The sequence below is a fragment of the Archocentrus centrarchus genome, chromosome 2 (assembly GCF_007364275.1).
Source record: "Archocentrus centrarchus isolate MPI-CPG fArcCen1 chromosome 2, fArcCen1, whole genome shotgun sequence".
Taxonomy (NCBI): Eukaryota; Metazoa; Chordata; class Actinopteri; order Cichliformes; family Cichlidae; genus Archocentrus; species Archocentrus centrarchus.
In genome coordinates, this window is record NC_044347.1 from 17,716,343 (window position 1) to 17,733,738 (window position 17,396).

At 39.4% G+C, this 17,396-nt stretch overlaps 1 protein-coding gene across 1 annotated transcript in view; it reads left to right on the forward strand.

Annotated features, from left to right (window-relative positions):
* Positions 1-17,396, forward strand: part of ncam2 (neural cell adhesion molecule 2) — a 488,348-nt gene that overhangs the window by 398,192 nt on the left and 72,760 nt on the right. The window contains exons 6-7 of the mRNA XM_030747061.1: positions 3,736-3,853; positions 14,836-15,005. Of these exons, the coding sequence (XP_030602921.1) occupies positions 3,736-3,853; positions 14,836-15,005 (288 nt within the window). The remainder of the gene's footprint in view (positions 1-3,735; positions 3,854-14,835; positions 15,006-17,396) is intronic.

A 17,396-nucleotide genomic window follows, 5' to 3' on the forward strand; every position in this document is an offset into this window, starting at 1 on the left:
GACTGATCAAAGTTGAGCTGGCCTTGCAAGAACCATTCGCACGCTTTCACGTTCGCAGACACACTCGCTGCCAAAGGTGATGCCTGACGAGTGCTAGAGCAACACTTCAGCAGACAGATGGAAAGCCGCCCTCCATTCTAAAAGCTCTTTTACTGATAACAGGGTGCATTTCTCCATAAAGAAGCCATTCGTGTTTGATGCACACTCCTCGCTGTACATCCCTGACATCATGCATGTAGTAAACCTTAAAACAAAAAAGAAATCGTGATCTGTCACCAAGACTTTTGCCTTGTTTTGTATAAAAGTACTGTCTCCTTTGAAAAGAGGATCTTTTCTACATTCTTGGAGACATCTCTATTACGTAAACTCTGCTAGGTCTTTGTTAAGAAGGATCTCTGAGATCAGATGCAATAGATTTTTGTGTCTTTGTGTCCAGATTTCAGGTAGTGCACTTAACTTTAATCTATACTTGTCACCTACCCAGCAAAAGCAAAGTAGAGGAGTAACCATTCCAGGGCTTCAATAAGCTGCTCCAGACATGATTAATCATTCCCTGTGATTGGATGGGACCACAGCAGAGCAGTTACAGTCCGAGTCAAAGTACAGCATAAATACAGGCTCGTGAAATGGATTGAAATGCCTGATAAACATGCTTGTACCATGAAGCTGTCATTCCCTTGTCAGTGCAAGCAAGAACGAAGGAAAGCCTGCTCTTCCTCCGCTCTCCATCCACTGAATGACAAGATGACAGCCCACAGGTGATCGGATGACAGGGGCACACTACATGTTCCTGACAGCATTCGCCATATACTCTTGATAAAGTCATCAAGACCTCTGCTGTTTACACCACTGTAGCTGCTTGTGGCAGATTTGCAAAGCGAGCTGCATTTACGTGGATGCGGTGTGATGCATGCAAATTTGTTAGAGAAATATACCACCACATTTTAGCAAAGAAGTATGCACGCAGTGGCACAATATGTGAAAAGAAACTTTTAGTGGTATTATTTGTTTTTGTATGTAACGATGAACTATAGTTTATGCAAAAATATGGCTTTGACTTTGTGCAGTCATGTGAAAAGGAAAGGTTTCATGGGGTCAGTGTAATCATGTGAAAAACTAAGTGCACCCTTACCCTTCCATAGGGATTAATAGGGTATGTAGCCAGATGCTGCTAATCAAACACATTTTATTAGAAGATCATCAGCAAGTGTGAGGATCTCAATAAAAGCTGAAGTTTTGCTGGTCTGCATTCAGGTGTGTTTTAAAACACCAAGGAGCAATAAAAGTCATAATTTACAAGAAAGGTCTCAAATCAAATTCTTCATTAAGTCTTCTTGGAGTTAAGGTATCAAGTGTTTAAATCCAAAATGCTGCTCTTTGTAGCAAGTGAGCATTCACATCTCCACCCCGAAGATGTTCTTTGACCACTTCAATGCTGCAGTATCTGAGAGAAGATACATTATATGATGCTTGAGTGAACTGTACAGCTACTGGATTCCTAATATCATGATTGCATATATTCAATGTATGTGCAGAGATTCTAATTTTAAGTGGTCTGGTAGCTCTACCTATGTAAGCGAGACCACATGGACACGTGAGTAAATAAATAACATTGTTGGGTTTGCATGTAATCATGCCTATAATATTAAAAACCTTACGTGGATGATTAAATGTGGTAGTTTTGTGTGTGAAATTGCATTGAGGGTAATTACAATATCTATAATTACCAAAGGGAATAGACTGCAAAAAATGCGGAGGATTGACTGCAGGAAGACAAGCTCTCATTAGGTGTTCTCATGAACATAATACAAGGTGGCGTATTGAGAAACTTTAGTGCTGGATCAGGATTAATAATATTCCAATATTTTAAATACTGGATTCAAGGTCTTTTGCAAAAGGTTACTAGTGAATCATACAGTTAATCCTAGAATCTACACATATGAACAATGATCCCAAGATTCACCATTGATTATGATGCAGTGAAAATGAATGTTCTCGATATCCTTGTGTATAGGAGTGGCGGTGGATTGGGTATGACTTTGTATCGCAAGCGCATGGATAGAAACGCTATCCTTTATGGACAGTCTTTTCATCCATGGCCTCTTAAGAAGTGTTTGCCTATCTCTCAGTTTAGTCAGATTTGTTGCGTTTGTAATTCTAAAACTGAAGCTCAACTTTTTCTAAAATTTGTTTTTAGTCCTGCACCCAGTTTTTCACCTTCATGGATTGGGCGTGTCTCTTTTTTTTTTTAATTTTGTAAGCAAGGCAAGGGCCATCAATGTGTGAAGAGTTATAAGACCATTTCCAAATAATTTGAAGTCCATCATTCTACACTGAGAAAAATCATCACAAGTCGAAAAGATTCAAGGGAGGTACCACAAACCACAAGACTTCTGGAATAATATCCTTTGGAAAGGCAAGTCTATAGTGGAGATGTGTGGCCATAATGCACAGTCCCACTTTGATGAAAAACAAACACAGCATATCAACCAAACATCAAATACCAACTGTCAAGCACGGTGGTGGAGCTATGATGATTTGGGCTTATTTTGCAGTCACAGGACCTGGACACCTTGCAGTCACTGAGTCATGCATGAACTCCTCTGTCTGTATACCAAAGTATTCTAGAGTCAAATGTGAGGCCATTTGTTCAATAGTTGCTGAAACTGAGTCATTCGAGAGGACATTACTCCCAAGCACAGCAACAAATCTACAACAGAATGGCCAAGTCAAAGTCCAGACATCAACCTGATTGAAATGCTGGGGCAAGACCTTAAGAGAGCTGTGCATAAATGAATGCCCGCAAATCTCAAGGAACTGAAACAATGTTGTAAAGAAGAGTGGGCCAGAATTTCTCCGCAGTGACTGATAAAATCATACTGAAAACAATGACTGAGTTATTCCTGCTAAAAGTGATTCAAGCTACTGAATCATAGGGTGTCGTTAGTTTTTCAGACTGCATGGAAACCTTTGAAAACTTTATTTTTCACAAGACTATACTATATATGATTTTTTTTTTTTGTCTAGCCTGTGTGTGTGTATGATTTGTGTGGATTTTTTAAAGATGTGTCAAAGGATGTCTGTGTCGTATTTCACTTTGTTTGCAAAAAAGTCAAAAAAGCCTTAAGACAAACTGAATGATAAAATAAGTTCAATTTTCTTTATTTGCAGTCCTAAAATGAGATTGTATTTGCATGTCCCTCAAACCACAGACCTATAAAATCAGGGCAGCAAAGCACTTCTGCTTCTGCAGAAATTGGCCTGACAAGAGGAACAATTGTTGGAGCTCGAGCACTTGACAGGAATAGTTTATTCACAAATGAAAAACGCTAGTTTTCACAGTTTTTTTTTTTTTTTTATGTTGAAACACATTTTCTCTCTTGCCATTGTTTATATAGATTTAGAAGAGCATTTCTGAAGCGCACAATAGAATAATGGCTTCGCGTCAGTGTGTTCGGCTCCTTTGTGTTTTTACCAAAGCTGGGTCAGAATGTCATTTGAAATCCCCATGGGATTACCAGCAGAAGTAGCATTTTCCAGCGGCTGCATACAGGCCACTCGCAAGGCCAATTCATCCCTCACGAAAATCTTTTATTTACTTCTTCTGAAAATGCTGCACCAGGTTATGAATACTGAATGTTTTGCTAGATTACAGTCCAATTTTAGCGTTTAATCAGGATTGATTTTATTAACTCTCAGAATGCGTTATTTCCTCTTCTCTTTTTGTGTCTACAGTCCCTCCGGTGTTGTCAGTGTTCCAGCAGTCCTTCAATGCCACAGCTGACTACCAGGAATCTGTCACCTTTACTTGCACTACTACCGGATCTCCGGACCCCGTGGTCACGTGGCACAGGTAAAGCTCAAAGAGATATTTGACAAACAAACAAAAAAAAAATCTGTGCTCACTCAAGGGTGGAGGAGAGGTGTGTTCCCAAGCAGACACCCAAAAGTGATACCCTTATATGATTTCATTCCAAAACCATGAGAATTAATCTGCTGATATAACAGCTCCTACACTTATGGGAATGCTTCCCACAAGATTTTGGAGCCTGCTTGCGGGGATTTGCTCCCATTCAGCTCCAGCTGCATTTGTGAGACTCAATGATGATTTTGGGCGATAAGGTCTGGCTTGCATTGGCACCCCGATTTATCCCGTAAGTATGAGCTGAGCTCTGCATGAGCCAATTCTTCCACTCCAAACTGGAAAAAAAAGCTATTGTATCCTTTTAGGAGAGGAAAGGATGTCTCTTAAGTGGTTGCCACAAAGTGAGAAGAAGACAGTAGAGTTAAAATTGCTTTGAACCAAACAATTAAAACCATGACACACCAAAGGTCCAACTATTTAAATAGCCATACATTCAATTAAAAAACAAAGAAAGAATCAGCATTGCTTGATTGTTTAAAAGCTACTTTATTGAAGCAAGTTTTATTTTAATTTCTAAATACTGCAGGACATTATATTTCCTACTACCCGTTCATGTTGCTTTACTGTATACACTATATTGCCAAAAGTATTCACTCACCCATCCAAATCACTGAATTAATATTCCAGTCACTTCCACGGCCACAGGTGTATAAAATCAAGCACCTAGGCATGCAGACTGCTTCTACAAACATTTGTGAAAGAATGGGTCGCTCTCAGCTCAGTGAATTCCAGCGTGGTACCGTGATAGGATGTCACCTGTGCAACAAGTCCAGTCGTGAAATTTCCTCACCACTAAATATTCCACAGTCAGCTGTTAGTGGTATTATTACACAGTAGAAGAGATTGGAAATGACAGTAACTCAGCCATGATGTAGTAGACCACATAAAATGACAGATCGAGGTCAGTGGATGCTGAGGTGCATAGTGCGCAGAGGTCAGCAACTTTCTGCAGAGTGAATCACTACAGACCTCCAAACTTCATGTGGCCTTCAGATTAGATCAAGAGGTGAATGTGAATGTTTTTTGGTAGCGCCGGTCTCTGGCTGCATGACCGCAGATGCTCGTCTCTGGATGAGTGATCTGGAACAATCATTTCGTTGTGTGCCTTGTGCGCACAATGACAATGAGTTGAATCTAACATCTATATAAATTCAATTCAATTGCTTCTCCATCTGGCAATCCGATGGACAAGTGTGGGTTTGTGGTTGCCAGGAGAACAGTACTTGTCTGACAGCATTGTGCCAAGTGTAAAGTTTGGTGGAGGGGGGATTATGGTGTGGGGTTGTTTTTCAGGAGTTGGGCTCAGCTCCTTAGCTGCAGTGAACGAAACTCTTAATGCTTCAGCATACCAAGACATATTGGACAGTTTCATGCTCCCAACTTTGTGGGAACAGTTTGGGGATGGCCCCTTCCTGTTCCAACATGACTGCACACCAGTGGACAAAGCAGGTCCATAAAGGCATGGATGAGTGAGTTTGGTGTGGAAGAACTTGACTGACCTGCGCAGAATCCTCATTTCAACCCGACAAAATAGCTTTGGAATGAATTAGAGCGGAGACTGTGAGCCAGGCCTTCTCATCCAACATCAGTGTCTGACCTCACAAATGTGCTTCTGGAAGAATGGTCAAAACTTCCCATAAACACACTCCTAAACCTTGTGAAAAGCCTTCCCAGAAGCGTTGAAGTTCTTATAGCTGCAAAGGGTGGTTTGACATCATATTAAACCCTATGGATTAAGAATGGGATGTTACTTAAGTTCCGATGTGTGTGAAGGCAGATGAGTGAATTATTCTGGCAATATAGTGTTTGTATTATAATCGATCCATTCATCTTCTTCTGCTTACCCAACAAAATGCAAGCATCACACTTCAATGTATCAATTTTTGTTTTCGGAGCAAGTAGACATTCTTTCACAGTTCGGAGGAATTTATAGTCCACCCTCGCACATTGCCCTCAGCAGGCACACAATAATATCCATTGCACATAGCAACAGAGTGAAAATTTGCACCTGAAGTGCATTTGACACCCCACTATCCTCGCTACAGCTCAACATCAAGCAATTAGCTTGCACCCACTCGGCAGGCAATCATAACAAGCTCTCTGCACCTGAGCATCTATTGATAACACTTTATTGGCGATCCAATGAAGTTTATAGTTTTTGCCTAAAATGCTCTTTTTTCCCAGTTTATATGTTTTAGTTTAATAAACTGCTGCCTTCCAAAAGGGGACCTGTTATATTTTTTTCTTAATAGATGTTTATATTGAAAAAGTTTCAGATAATGAGGTCGGTGTATGTGCAAGTAATCCCTGTGAGTCAACAGTTGTTTTGTTTTTTTGTTGTTGTTGTTTGTTTGTTTGTTTGTTTGCTTTTTCTACTTTTCTCTGTATGATGTCATATCCCTACCTGGTCATCCCTGGTAACCTCAGGCACACATCTCTGACTGTATGTCCTACCCACCCACCGTTTAAACCATCTATTTATATTTGAGGGGCAAAAGAAAAATGGCTTAAATGACAGGAAATGACTGAGAGGTTCAACCAAGGCCCAATATGAGATAAATAAGGGTTATTTTGAACTGCTACTCTAATAGAATCCAAGAATAAAAATATTAAGTTGAAAACTAAGTCTAACAGATCCTCTTTAAACATAAATTGCAGAGCCTGAAATAGCGGTGTTGCCAATATAAGCTCACTAAGTAGAAATGTTTTGAACCTAGCAGGTGCATGTCGCAAATGAACTGAGCTAACATGACCCGCAAGTGGCCTCATGGCCTTGGAAGATTTCTTAAGGACAAAAAAGAGAGGGAACGGTCAATAATTTTTGAGTTTTACCTTAAAGTGAGATATTTTATGTTTACTTCTCACTACTATTGGAGCTCTACTGTGCACCAGTACAATACTGTGCACAATTCTTGAGCCACCCCTCGTTTCTTTATATTTTTCTTGGAAAGTGGGAAATAGATGCAGTGATTTACTGAAATGTGTGAAATGCAAACATACATGGAAATATTTTAAATAAGGCAAAAATGGAGTTTGTACAATTCTACTAATTTTCAAAGTCAATATTTGGTGTGAGCACCCTTGTTCTTCAGCACAGTCTGAACTCTCTGAGGCAGCTTTCTGTCATGTCTTTAAGTAGTCTTCAGGAATAGTTCTCCAGACTTCTTGAAGGACATTCAAAGCTCTTCTTTGGATGTTTCTGCCTTTTGTTCTGTTCTCTGTCAACATGATCTCACACTGCTTCAATAATATTGAGGTCAGAACTCTGGGGAGGCCAATCCATGACTGATAGTTTTTTTCTATCCAGGTATTCTTTTACTGCATTGGCAATATGTTTGGGATCATTGTCATACAAAAAAATATAGCTGTTGCCAATCAGATGCTTTCAAAGTATTGGTATGGTATGGTATTGCACAGTGGATCAAAATCTGATGGTACTTTTCTGTAGTCATAATTCCATCTCCAACATCACTGGCTGAAATGCAGCCCCAAACCATGACAGAGTCTCCACCATGTTTTACAGATGGCTGTAGATACACACTGTACCTCTCTCCTGACTTCTTCTGTACATATTGATGATGATTTGAACCAAAAAAAATTATTTAGATTCATCGCTCCATCAGACCTGTTGCCACTGATTTCCATGTCAGTTCTTGTGTAATGTGGCATACCTCAGCCTTTTCTCCTAAGTTCCCTTCCTTAAGAATGGCTCCTTGACAGCCACCCTTCCACTGAGACCATTTCTGATGAGGCTTCACTGAACAGTAGCTGGATCAACTGAAGGATCAAATGCATCTCTCAGGTGTTGTGTCGGGACTTTGTTGGATTTTTTTTCCCTATTTCTTATGGACATGACTTTCAGATGCTGTTTATCTGCTGTAGATATTTATTTTCTTTTAGGACTGTCAGTTCTTTCTTTTGTCCTCTGCTGGTCCAGTTTGATCAGATTGTTTAAGGACACACTGCACATCGTGCTGAGATGTGCAAAATGTTCAGCAAATAGTTCTTTGGGAGTCACCTTGTTGGTGCAAAAATACTATTTTATACCTGTCAAACTGTTACCACTGGCATTTTCATAGATTCAGCTAAACACAAATAATGTATTTTTTGTGACTGAGTGCTAGTAGTAAAGTGATTGACGATACAATTAAAAATTGGTTCTTTGCTATGTTTTCTGTTATGCACGAACACAACGCTGGTTCATCTCTTGAGTTTGGTGCCTTTTTTTATCCTTGAATGATTCATGATTCATAGGTCAGTGTTAAGTGGCTTAACAAACAAAAACATTCCTCTGAAAATGGTCAGGTACAAGGACTGAACTGAAAATGTGATATTTAGAATCTACATATACCAGCATCGTTTCTTAAATGTTACCAATACAAACAAAGGCGGCAGAGTTTTAAAGATAAAAGATGAAATTTTGACCCTATTTAACCTTGAAGAAGAGGTCAGAGGTCAAAGTAATATGATGTTTAGAATCTCCATATATCATTCGCTATATGCCTACATGTGGTCAATATGAACAGTGACAGTAAGAAACATAGTTTTGAACACCTCTATATAGCATTATTATCACTTTGACCTTCAGCTCAATCTGTTGACCTTGAAGGAGAGGTCAGAGGTCAAATGTGACATGTGGTACTTTCTATAGACACCAAACATGCAAGAATCGGAGTTTCTAAATTATGAAGCCTTTTGTCAATTTTCCACCACTAAATCATGAAGTTGACCTTGAACACTTTGGTGGATATAAGCCAAATTTTAATGGTTAGTTAACATGACTGCACTCTACACAAGCTATCGTGTTTAGAATGACATGCATGCACGCACAAACACTACCAAAAACATAACCTCCTTGGCAGAGGTAATGATGGGTGACTCAAAACTTCTGCACCTTGAAGTGAGTATTTTGGGTCCTCTTAAAGCATACTGAGACTTCTATAGGACTGGAATGCTTTTTGCAACCACAACTATTGTAATCCAGTAGCCTTCAGATACAGAGCGAGTTTTTCAGAACTGCAACCTACGTCTGTATTTTATAGTGTATGTGGGTAGACCATTGAGCCCATGAACTCATTAGGAAAATGTTTACTGAGGTCCCAGATCAAGAACCTAATGGGTTGTTTTTACTGTAGACTTCTATGCAACCAGGCTTGCTTTTGCAGCCAGAGCAGTCGCCCTATGCTGGCCATTAATGCACTTTAACACTGGCTTTACTGTTTAGACAGGTAAGCTACTTCCATCGTTTACAGATGATCTCTCATGTCTTTCTCTCTGTCAGCCTTGTCATTAGCTGTTTTGTAGCAACGCTAATTAATTACTTCTTTCTTGTGCTATAATTGTGTGATTTCTTATTAGTATTGTACTTTTTTTTAAAACAAAGGAATTCAGTGAGCGCTGTGCAGCAGATTATTTTAGGCACAAAAGACAAAGCCCATAAACTGATGCTGAACATGAGCGGCGATGGTAAACACAGATGCCTTTATTCATCATCCTAACAAAGAGGTCACATACTGCTTGGAGTGGTTACCTCCATCACAGGAACGCAGTACAATTCTGCAGGAAGATGAAGTACAGTGAGGTGAATTCTTCACTTGTGCATTTTATGTGACAGAGCGTCTGCGAGTAATACACATATAATGAGAACTGAACTGTCTGTTTGAAAGAGAAGTTGAATATAGCAGGAAAAAAAAGAGGCACATGCATCACTTTGTGAAGTACAAACAAAATTTGAAGGTGCCGCACAGCTGGCAGCAACCTCAACTTTGTAAACCTCATTCATCTTGCTCTCTTGTTTCCGGGCTCCAAAAACAGGATTTAGATTTACTCCTGGGTGTCTTACCTTGCCTTTTCAGCACCGGAGCACATCAGTAAAAGGTAAATTTTAATGATTTTTACAGCAAGCGTGATATTATGCAGAAAATTTTTTAGTGTGAAGATGCCAGAGAGCATGCATATCTTCATCCACGATTTCATATTGAGACAATCCCTGTGACAGCTTAACTACTTCAGTCTCAGTTTCGCTTGGTGTAGGAAACTAAGTTTTGTTTGACGTGGTAATTTCACAAAAGCCAGTGGAAATGAGAAGCCTGGAGGAAAAAGACATTGTGTTTGGTTGCTCATAGTGTCACAGAGTGAAAGAAGCTTAGATAGAGAAGCATTCAGGGCTGACATTGTGATCGCTGATGTTCTGAGGCAATTAAAAATGACCACAGAAGATAGTGACTATATATATATATATATATATATATATATATATATATATATAAAATCGCCATTCACCTGCCATTCACAAATTCGATCCTAGCAAGATCAAGAAAAGTTTGAACCAGGTCTCAGAGAAACTCAGCAGAGCAGTTTAGTCCTCTAAAGCATTTGCTTTTTGAAGGTCAGGAGGCAGCCTGTTCTCATTCCCAGGGCATCAAATTCTGCAGTTTTTTCAAAGCCGCTGGTGTCTCAGAGATATGCTCAAGGTGTCTTTTGGTTTCTGCTCTAATGCAAGGGGTCACAGTAATGGTGGAAACGGGTCTCACGCCCAACTCGTCACACTCGGACGCTTCTTCAGAACCCCTTGACCTTACATTTACCCTGCACTGGGTATCTTTAAGTATAATTTTTCAGCTTGCAAGACTTTTCTTGTTAAGAGCATTAAGGGACTGGGGTTGTAACTCCAATAAGTAATGCATTACTCATTGCTTTCTAAAGGGTAAAACATTATGTTAATTATTTATCCCTGTAGAAAATAGTTAACCCACTCATTACTTTAGTTCTGTGTTATTCCACAACACTACCTGAGATGCACTGTCACATAATTGTCACTTTACAATATAAACCTTAGTCCCACACACCGGCATCATGCCCTATCCTAATGAGGACCCACACACACACACACACACACACACACACACACACACACACACACACACACACACAAGGTCTTTCTGTAACTGTTTAAGTATTCACACAAAGCTGACGGCAAAGCTGAAAAGCAGCACAAAGAGCACTTCAAAGAAAAAATGTTATGACCAGAGCGATTCTGCGCTAGAAACAGGTGCTGTAACTGCTTTTGTTGCCTGCTGAAAATGAAGCTTTAGATGCTTGACTGGGGTCAGCATAAACTCTGACATCAGTCTGAGTTCTTCACCACTCGCTCTGACAGCACACTGTCAAATGTACTGTGTGAAAAATGAAAGTTATGTCCATATCTCTACTCCTCAAAGTTAGACACCAATCTAGTATTTTTCTTCTCCCTCTGCATTAGCTGAAGTCAGCTGATTGTAGCCCAAGCGCACAGAAAAATAATTTACCTTTGATTTTTTTTTCTATCTAATTGAAGAACTTGATCTATAGTTGAAGGTTTGGAGGGTGAGTGTGTCCATAATTATTACTGGTATGTAACATAAATAAAGACATAAGAGATGAATTATTAACTAATGTGTAACTAATTTGTGGGAGTGCTTTTTAACCTCTCATCTTACAGTCATACTAGGAAAAACAGTGGCCGGAGACCACAGCACGACCAAAATTATTGCAACCACGTGCAATGAACTCGTGATATTGTCACCTTTGAAATGATCGCTTCGAAGACTGGGACCAGGTCTGTGTGCACTCGCGGTCAGTTGCTGTCTTCGAAGCGACTTTGGTGCAGCAAGACGGCAATAAGATGGAATCAGTCTGCAACTGATTGGAGTCAAGCTGGCAATTACTTGCAATCTGTAGGAAAACAATTCAACTACTAAATGACAGACATTTGGCAACCAGTTGAGTTGAGTCCCCTGTTGCAAAGAGATGCATCACAGACAAGTTGCGCTCAATGCCAACTTATAGACTGACTCTGATCGATTGCAACATGTTAGTATTTATAAATTAGACAGCAATTATTTCCAAACCTAATGTCTGAGAGTGGCTGCAGTTACTCAGTCAGACCATGATTATTTGGAGACAGTTTTGCCTCCATCTACATATATCACATCTGATTTAAATACTAACATCTTCTAGTTTCTAGAAGTTACCTTTGTTTTTAAAGCATGTGACTAAAATACACCCAGACCCTGGTGGATGTCAATAGTATAAAGTACAGCATGTTTTGTTGTAGCATACCATTCTGCAGAATTTACCTGCATGCCTCCACTTCACTCTAATGCTCTCCTACCTTTTTTAATACCAGCTGAATGAAATATGAATCACTCGTCAAGGTCTCATTTCAGCTGACTGTAGACTTTAAACGTTGTAGTGACCATGGGCTGCCAAACATTTCTGTTGTCTCTTTCATTTCCCAGGTCAATAAGTCCCGTGTGTCACTCCCAGACTACAGAATTAAAATGCGTAAATCACAACAAAGGCTTCGGTATAAACAGCACATCACATTCCAATTTAGTTTTTCTTTTGATGCCACCCCTCCTAACTTATTCCAGGCTCCCCGATGCATTTCCTGTCAGAGCGAGGTTTCACCTCATCCTCTGTGCATCTTGGGTAATGGACTACCTGTCAGCAGTCAGTCAGTATAATGACATCCAGCACTGCAGCACGTCCTCCACTGTCCATTCCAAAGATGAGGCCTCTCTTCATTTCCTCTTTGGCTCGCCAGAGTTATTATTACTTGGCTTTGGTGTTTCCTCTGACGACTTTCAATTATCCTCCCTCTCGCTTTTCCTACAGTACAATGAGGCTGGGCTCGCCACGCAGTGTAACTGCTCTTGTGTCTATTTGTGTCTGAGTCTTCAAATCCCCTCATTTGAAATCCCTGAAAAAAAAAAAAATCAGATTTCTATTTTAGCCGCACAGTAAAAACATACAGTGTGAATAATATAAAAGACCAAACTGAAGTCTCGAAATACATTTAGATCCATGTGTTCTCATCTGTTCTGAATTTAGTTTATACTAAACCTTGTAAGGTTAAAAGACAGGATGCCATTCATATGAAATCAAGAGCCTGATGATACCAACAAAGCAGAAGAAAGCTGTAGTTAAAACACAAGTTTGCAGTGTCTTGACAAGAGTATTGGTACATGGTTCCACTGTGCAGCACTGTTACACAAAAAGGTTATTTATGAGTTATCAAAAGGAAGTGGTGACTGCAGAAGGTCACAGGCTTGTATTAAATGAAGGCCTCTTTTTTTTTAAGCTTTATTTAATAGCCAGCATATTTTAGCACAAAGCTTCACTTGATCTCTTCCCATTTGCTCTGGTGAAGTTAATGCCCATGCTGGTAACACTTCAGAGTGCAGCGACTCACTCATAATAAAGCTCACTTTTCTCTGTTTTACTCCTTTTGCTGGTGAGTATAGCATAATGTTCCCAACCAGAATCCACTGCACCCCTGGTGTCACAGTTCAGCTAATCTCACACTAGTGTGAATCAACATAACAAATGTACGTAAAAGGAAAAAAGTTTTTTTTTTTTTTTTTATCTATGCACAATTTAATGCCATGCTGACCAATAAACAAGGCTTTTATTATTCATTCGTTCATAAATAGTATATTTATTTGAACTGTAGGTACAGTAGGGGCACTGACTGGATTCAGATTGTTTTTGTTTGAAGATTAAAAATAACTCCAAGGCTCTCTTTTAAATAAGAAATTCAATGCCTATTTTCATAGCATGATCATAGTTCAGCTATCACGTTTTCTACACTGGGAAAAAATTACACACATATTTGCAGGATAGGTTAGCACAACACAAATACACCATATGCAAAGGCAATGTTAATTACCTTATGGCTAGACACTGTCTGGACAGGCATAATAGTAATCCATCCAAATTACAAACTGGCCACATTCCTCTTTCCATATGGAGAGTGGACAGATAAAGGAGACTTTTTGGATTTATAAATTACAGGCTAATACATGAATTTTAGTTTTAATTTTTATAAAAGATGCATTAATATTCTATGTAATATATACTATTGCTTATGGAATTTAGATTTATTTGTTGACCCTATAAAATGTTTTTTTTGGACTCCTACACTTTGTCCAAGTTTGAAGATTCCTATTAGTGGAACATCACAAAGATTGACATGGGAATAAACACATGTCAATCTTTTTTTAAAGCGTGACTTGGAGTTCTCTTTTTTTTGCATATGTATTTATTTTTATTCTTTATTGGGTGCCATTGCTGCTTGATCCTATGTGAAGTCAGTAACTAAGCTAATCTTATTTTAACTTGCTTACAGATGGTGTAAAAGGACCTGTGAGTTTGTCTAAATCTCTGCAAATATGGGGGGACAAAAACAAAGCTATCCCTTGAACCTTTTAGATTACACGGCTGGTTAACTAACTGCAAACAAACAAGCGGGGGAGGCAGCAAACCAGCTTCACACTATTATGATTCTGCTATGAAGCTTAAATATAGACATGCATCAATTTATCAGTTTGGTTTTTCTGAATAATTTCCCCACAGAGCCCAATAAGAAAAGACATTAAGTCAGCAACGTATCTCTATACCACACAGGAGTCATTTAGTGAGCGTTGCAGTCCATAACAAAACGCACACCAGAACACAAGTGAGCTCTGGCAGGACTGTAACTGAGAATATAAAGATGTTACTTTTCTGCATGGTGGAGTTTGAGAAGTCTGATGACATGCAACAAATTATTCATTGAGCAATTGTTATTTCAATTATTGCCTGATGTGTTTATCCAAAACAATCCTTTCATCATGCTTCAAATGGTGTCTATAAAAAGTGCAGTCATGTTTTCACCTGTTTACGTGCTATAGATAGAAATAGCTTCAAAGCCAAGCTGCCTGCACTTAGTCAGATTTTTATGGGATCAGTTGACACCCAAAATGCAGAGATTATACATCTGTAACATCAAACATGTGCTGCGGCATGAATATTTTAGGCTGTCAGTTGTGAGGTAGCCAAAATGTTCCTCTCCTTGCTTTATGTGCCTCTGCGTTTTACTTGTGCAGGAAAGGGCAGCAGCTGGAGCCATCGGAGCAGTACATTTTCAACAGGCTGGACGGTGGGCATAGCATGTTAACCATCCGCAACATCCGGCAGGGTGACGGAGGCACCTACTCCTGCAGGGCCACCAACAAGGCAGGATCTCAAGAAAGAGAGCTCTTCCTTAAAGTGTTTGGTAAGCATGCAATTAGAGTAAAATACTAAAGTTACTTAAGATAAGATACGCTTTATGTATTACGGATGTTCAAAAATTAAATACACGCTTGGCAAGTGAAGAAGGGCTGAGACAGGTCAGACAGGCTGGTCTGAGTGTTTCAGAAGCTGCTGATCTACTGCGATTTCCCACACAAGGGTTTACAGAGAATGAAAAGAACATATCCACTGACCAGCAGTTCTCTGGGAGAAAATGCCACATTGATGGCAGAGGTCAGAGGACATTGGTCAGAATGCATCAAGCTGATAGGAAGGTAAAAGTAACTTAAATAAGCACTTGTTACAATCAAGGTACTGTGTGCAGAAGAGCATCTCTTCTGCTACTTTGGGCCTCTTGGTACCAACTGAGTATTTTTTAAGCCCTACAGCCTACTTAAGTATTGTCGATGATCCAACCCTTTATGACTACAGGGTACCCATCTTCTGATGGCTGCTTCCATATGCATTTTGCCACAAAGTTCAAATCATCTTTTCTTGAACATGACAGTAAGTTCACTGTACTCGAATGGCCTCTACAGTCTCAATCCAATATTGGATATTATTGGGGACTTTTTCCTTAGTATGAAGTAGTTCCAAATGACATCTACCTTCATTGTGCTGGTGCGGCATAAAAATAGAAATATCTCAAAGCCTGGACTAATGAAAGGAAAACTCCCTGCATGAATAGATAAGTGTAAGCAAAACCATTTTCTTTCTTCTATCTCTCCAAACCCAGAGTAACATAAAAACTCCCTTCCTATCACTTTTAAGGGTTTGTTTTCATTTTCCATTATCTGTTATTTTGTGCCCCAAGATTTTAAATGTAATAGTATTGCCCATGACAGTAAACAGTGTTTTATGTGGATCCATAAAGGTTTATTGTAAGGACATTCGCAAATTCCATTTCATAAAGAAAAGCAGAAAAAAGGCCCAAATATGGCAGTTGGCTCATACAAATAACAGCTTTATCAAACTGATATATTTCTCTTGAAAAATAAATATTTCATTTATTGCTTCATATTTCAATTACTGCGCTCCTCATAAAAAAATTCAATTTATATTTTCATAAACCTGCCGGCTATTTCCTCACAGATCACCGTGATAGTGCTCCTTCCGCTCATGAAAATGTATGGAAATTTGTGCTCAAATCATCAACATCCTTTGGAGATGTGAGAAGCGCTTGTTCTTCAAAATGCACATTTAAATGAAGAAGTTAGGCATGAGGGAGGAGTTCTGCTTTCGGGCCGTGCAGTGTGGGGAACGCAGTTGTAAGTTAGTTTTATTACCCTTGACAGCACAGGTGGGAGGAAAACAGGATTTTTAAGTTAGACAAGGTGCCTGCAGGTGTGTATGTGCTCTTCCCTCATGTTTAGGCACTGTAACCCCTTGTGAGCCCCATCTTTTTTTCTGTAGCACTTTCACTGCTCTGTTTTTACATGTTTGACCCATGTTGTTAAGTGTTCACTGTCATACACTATAAAAATTTCACATCTGGGGGCCTACAGTCAACAGAGCATGCCTTCTGGTGGCTGTGTAAAGCTGCTAGAGCAGCCCATGAGCTATAAAAGGCAGAAGCCTGCAGTCTTCAGGGATTATGTCAACTTGTCTTGCTTTTCAGGCGATGAGTCGTTTGTTACCGAAGAAGAAAATCGATAGTATTAAGAAATAGCTGCATGTACTTGTTAGACATGCTAGCAGAGTGGCTCAAGGGATGCTTGGTTGGTCACTCTATCACTTTGGTCTAGACTGAAATATTTCAACAATTTCTCAGTGGATTTCCATTAACTTTAATGACATTTATGACTCTGCTGGTCCACTAACTTTCCCACCAAGCAAAAAAAAAAAAATTATGAGAAGATATCAAAGATCACTTTAGAGATTGAAATCTGTAGAAAAGAGAGATATTAGCAATTTAACAATTTAATAATTTAACAAACAGGGGCCTCAGCATTATGTGGAAGAACCATACTAGCCACAATATATAATTGAACAACTGCTGTCACAACTAGAGATTGATGAGGTACAACATAACTTTGGCTACCAGCTTGAAAAGGTATACCAAAAAGCTAGAAGCCAGGAGAATAAACCAAGTTTTCTCCACTGAACCATGCGAGGTGTACTCTCATTGGCATGGGAACAATTTCAGAACAGCCCCACCAAGGCTGGAGATGAAGCAGTACTGGAGGAGTATATAGGAGAAGGATGCAAGACATAATAATAATAATGCTCAGTGGCTAGTGGATCTCAGAGCAGACAAGAGCAACCTCCTTGAACAGGCATCCAAGAAAGAGTCCCAAATATGAATAGCTGGACAGCAACAGACATGATTCGCACCTACTAGGTAGAGAAGTGAATTGAACTCCATGAGTGCCTG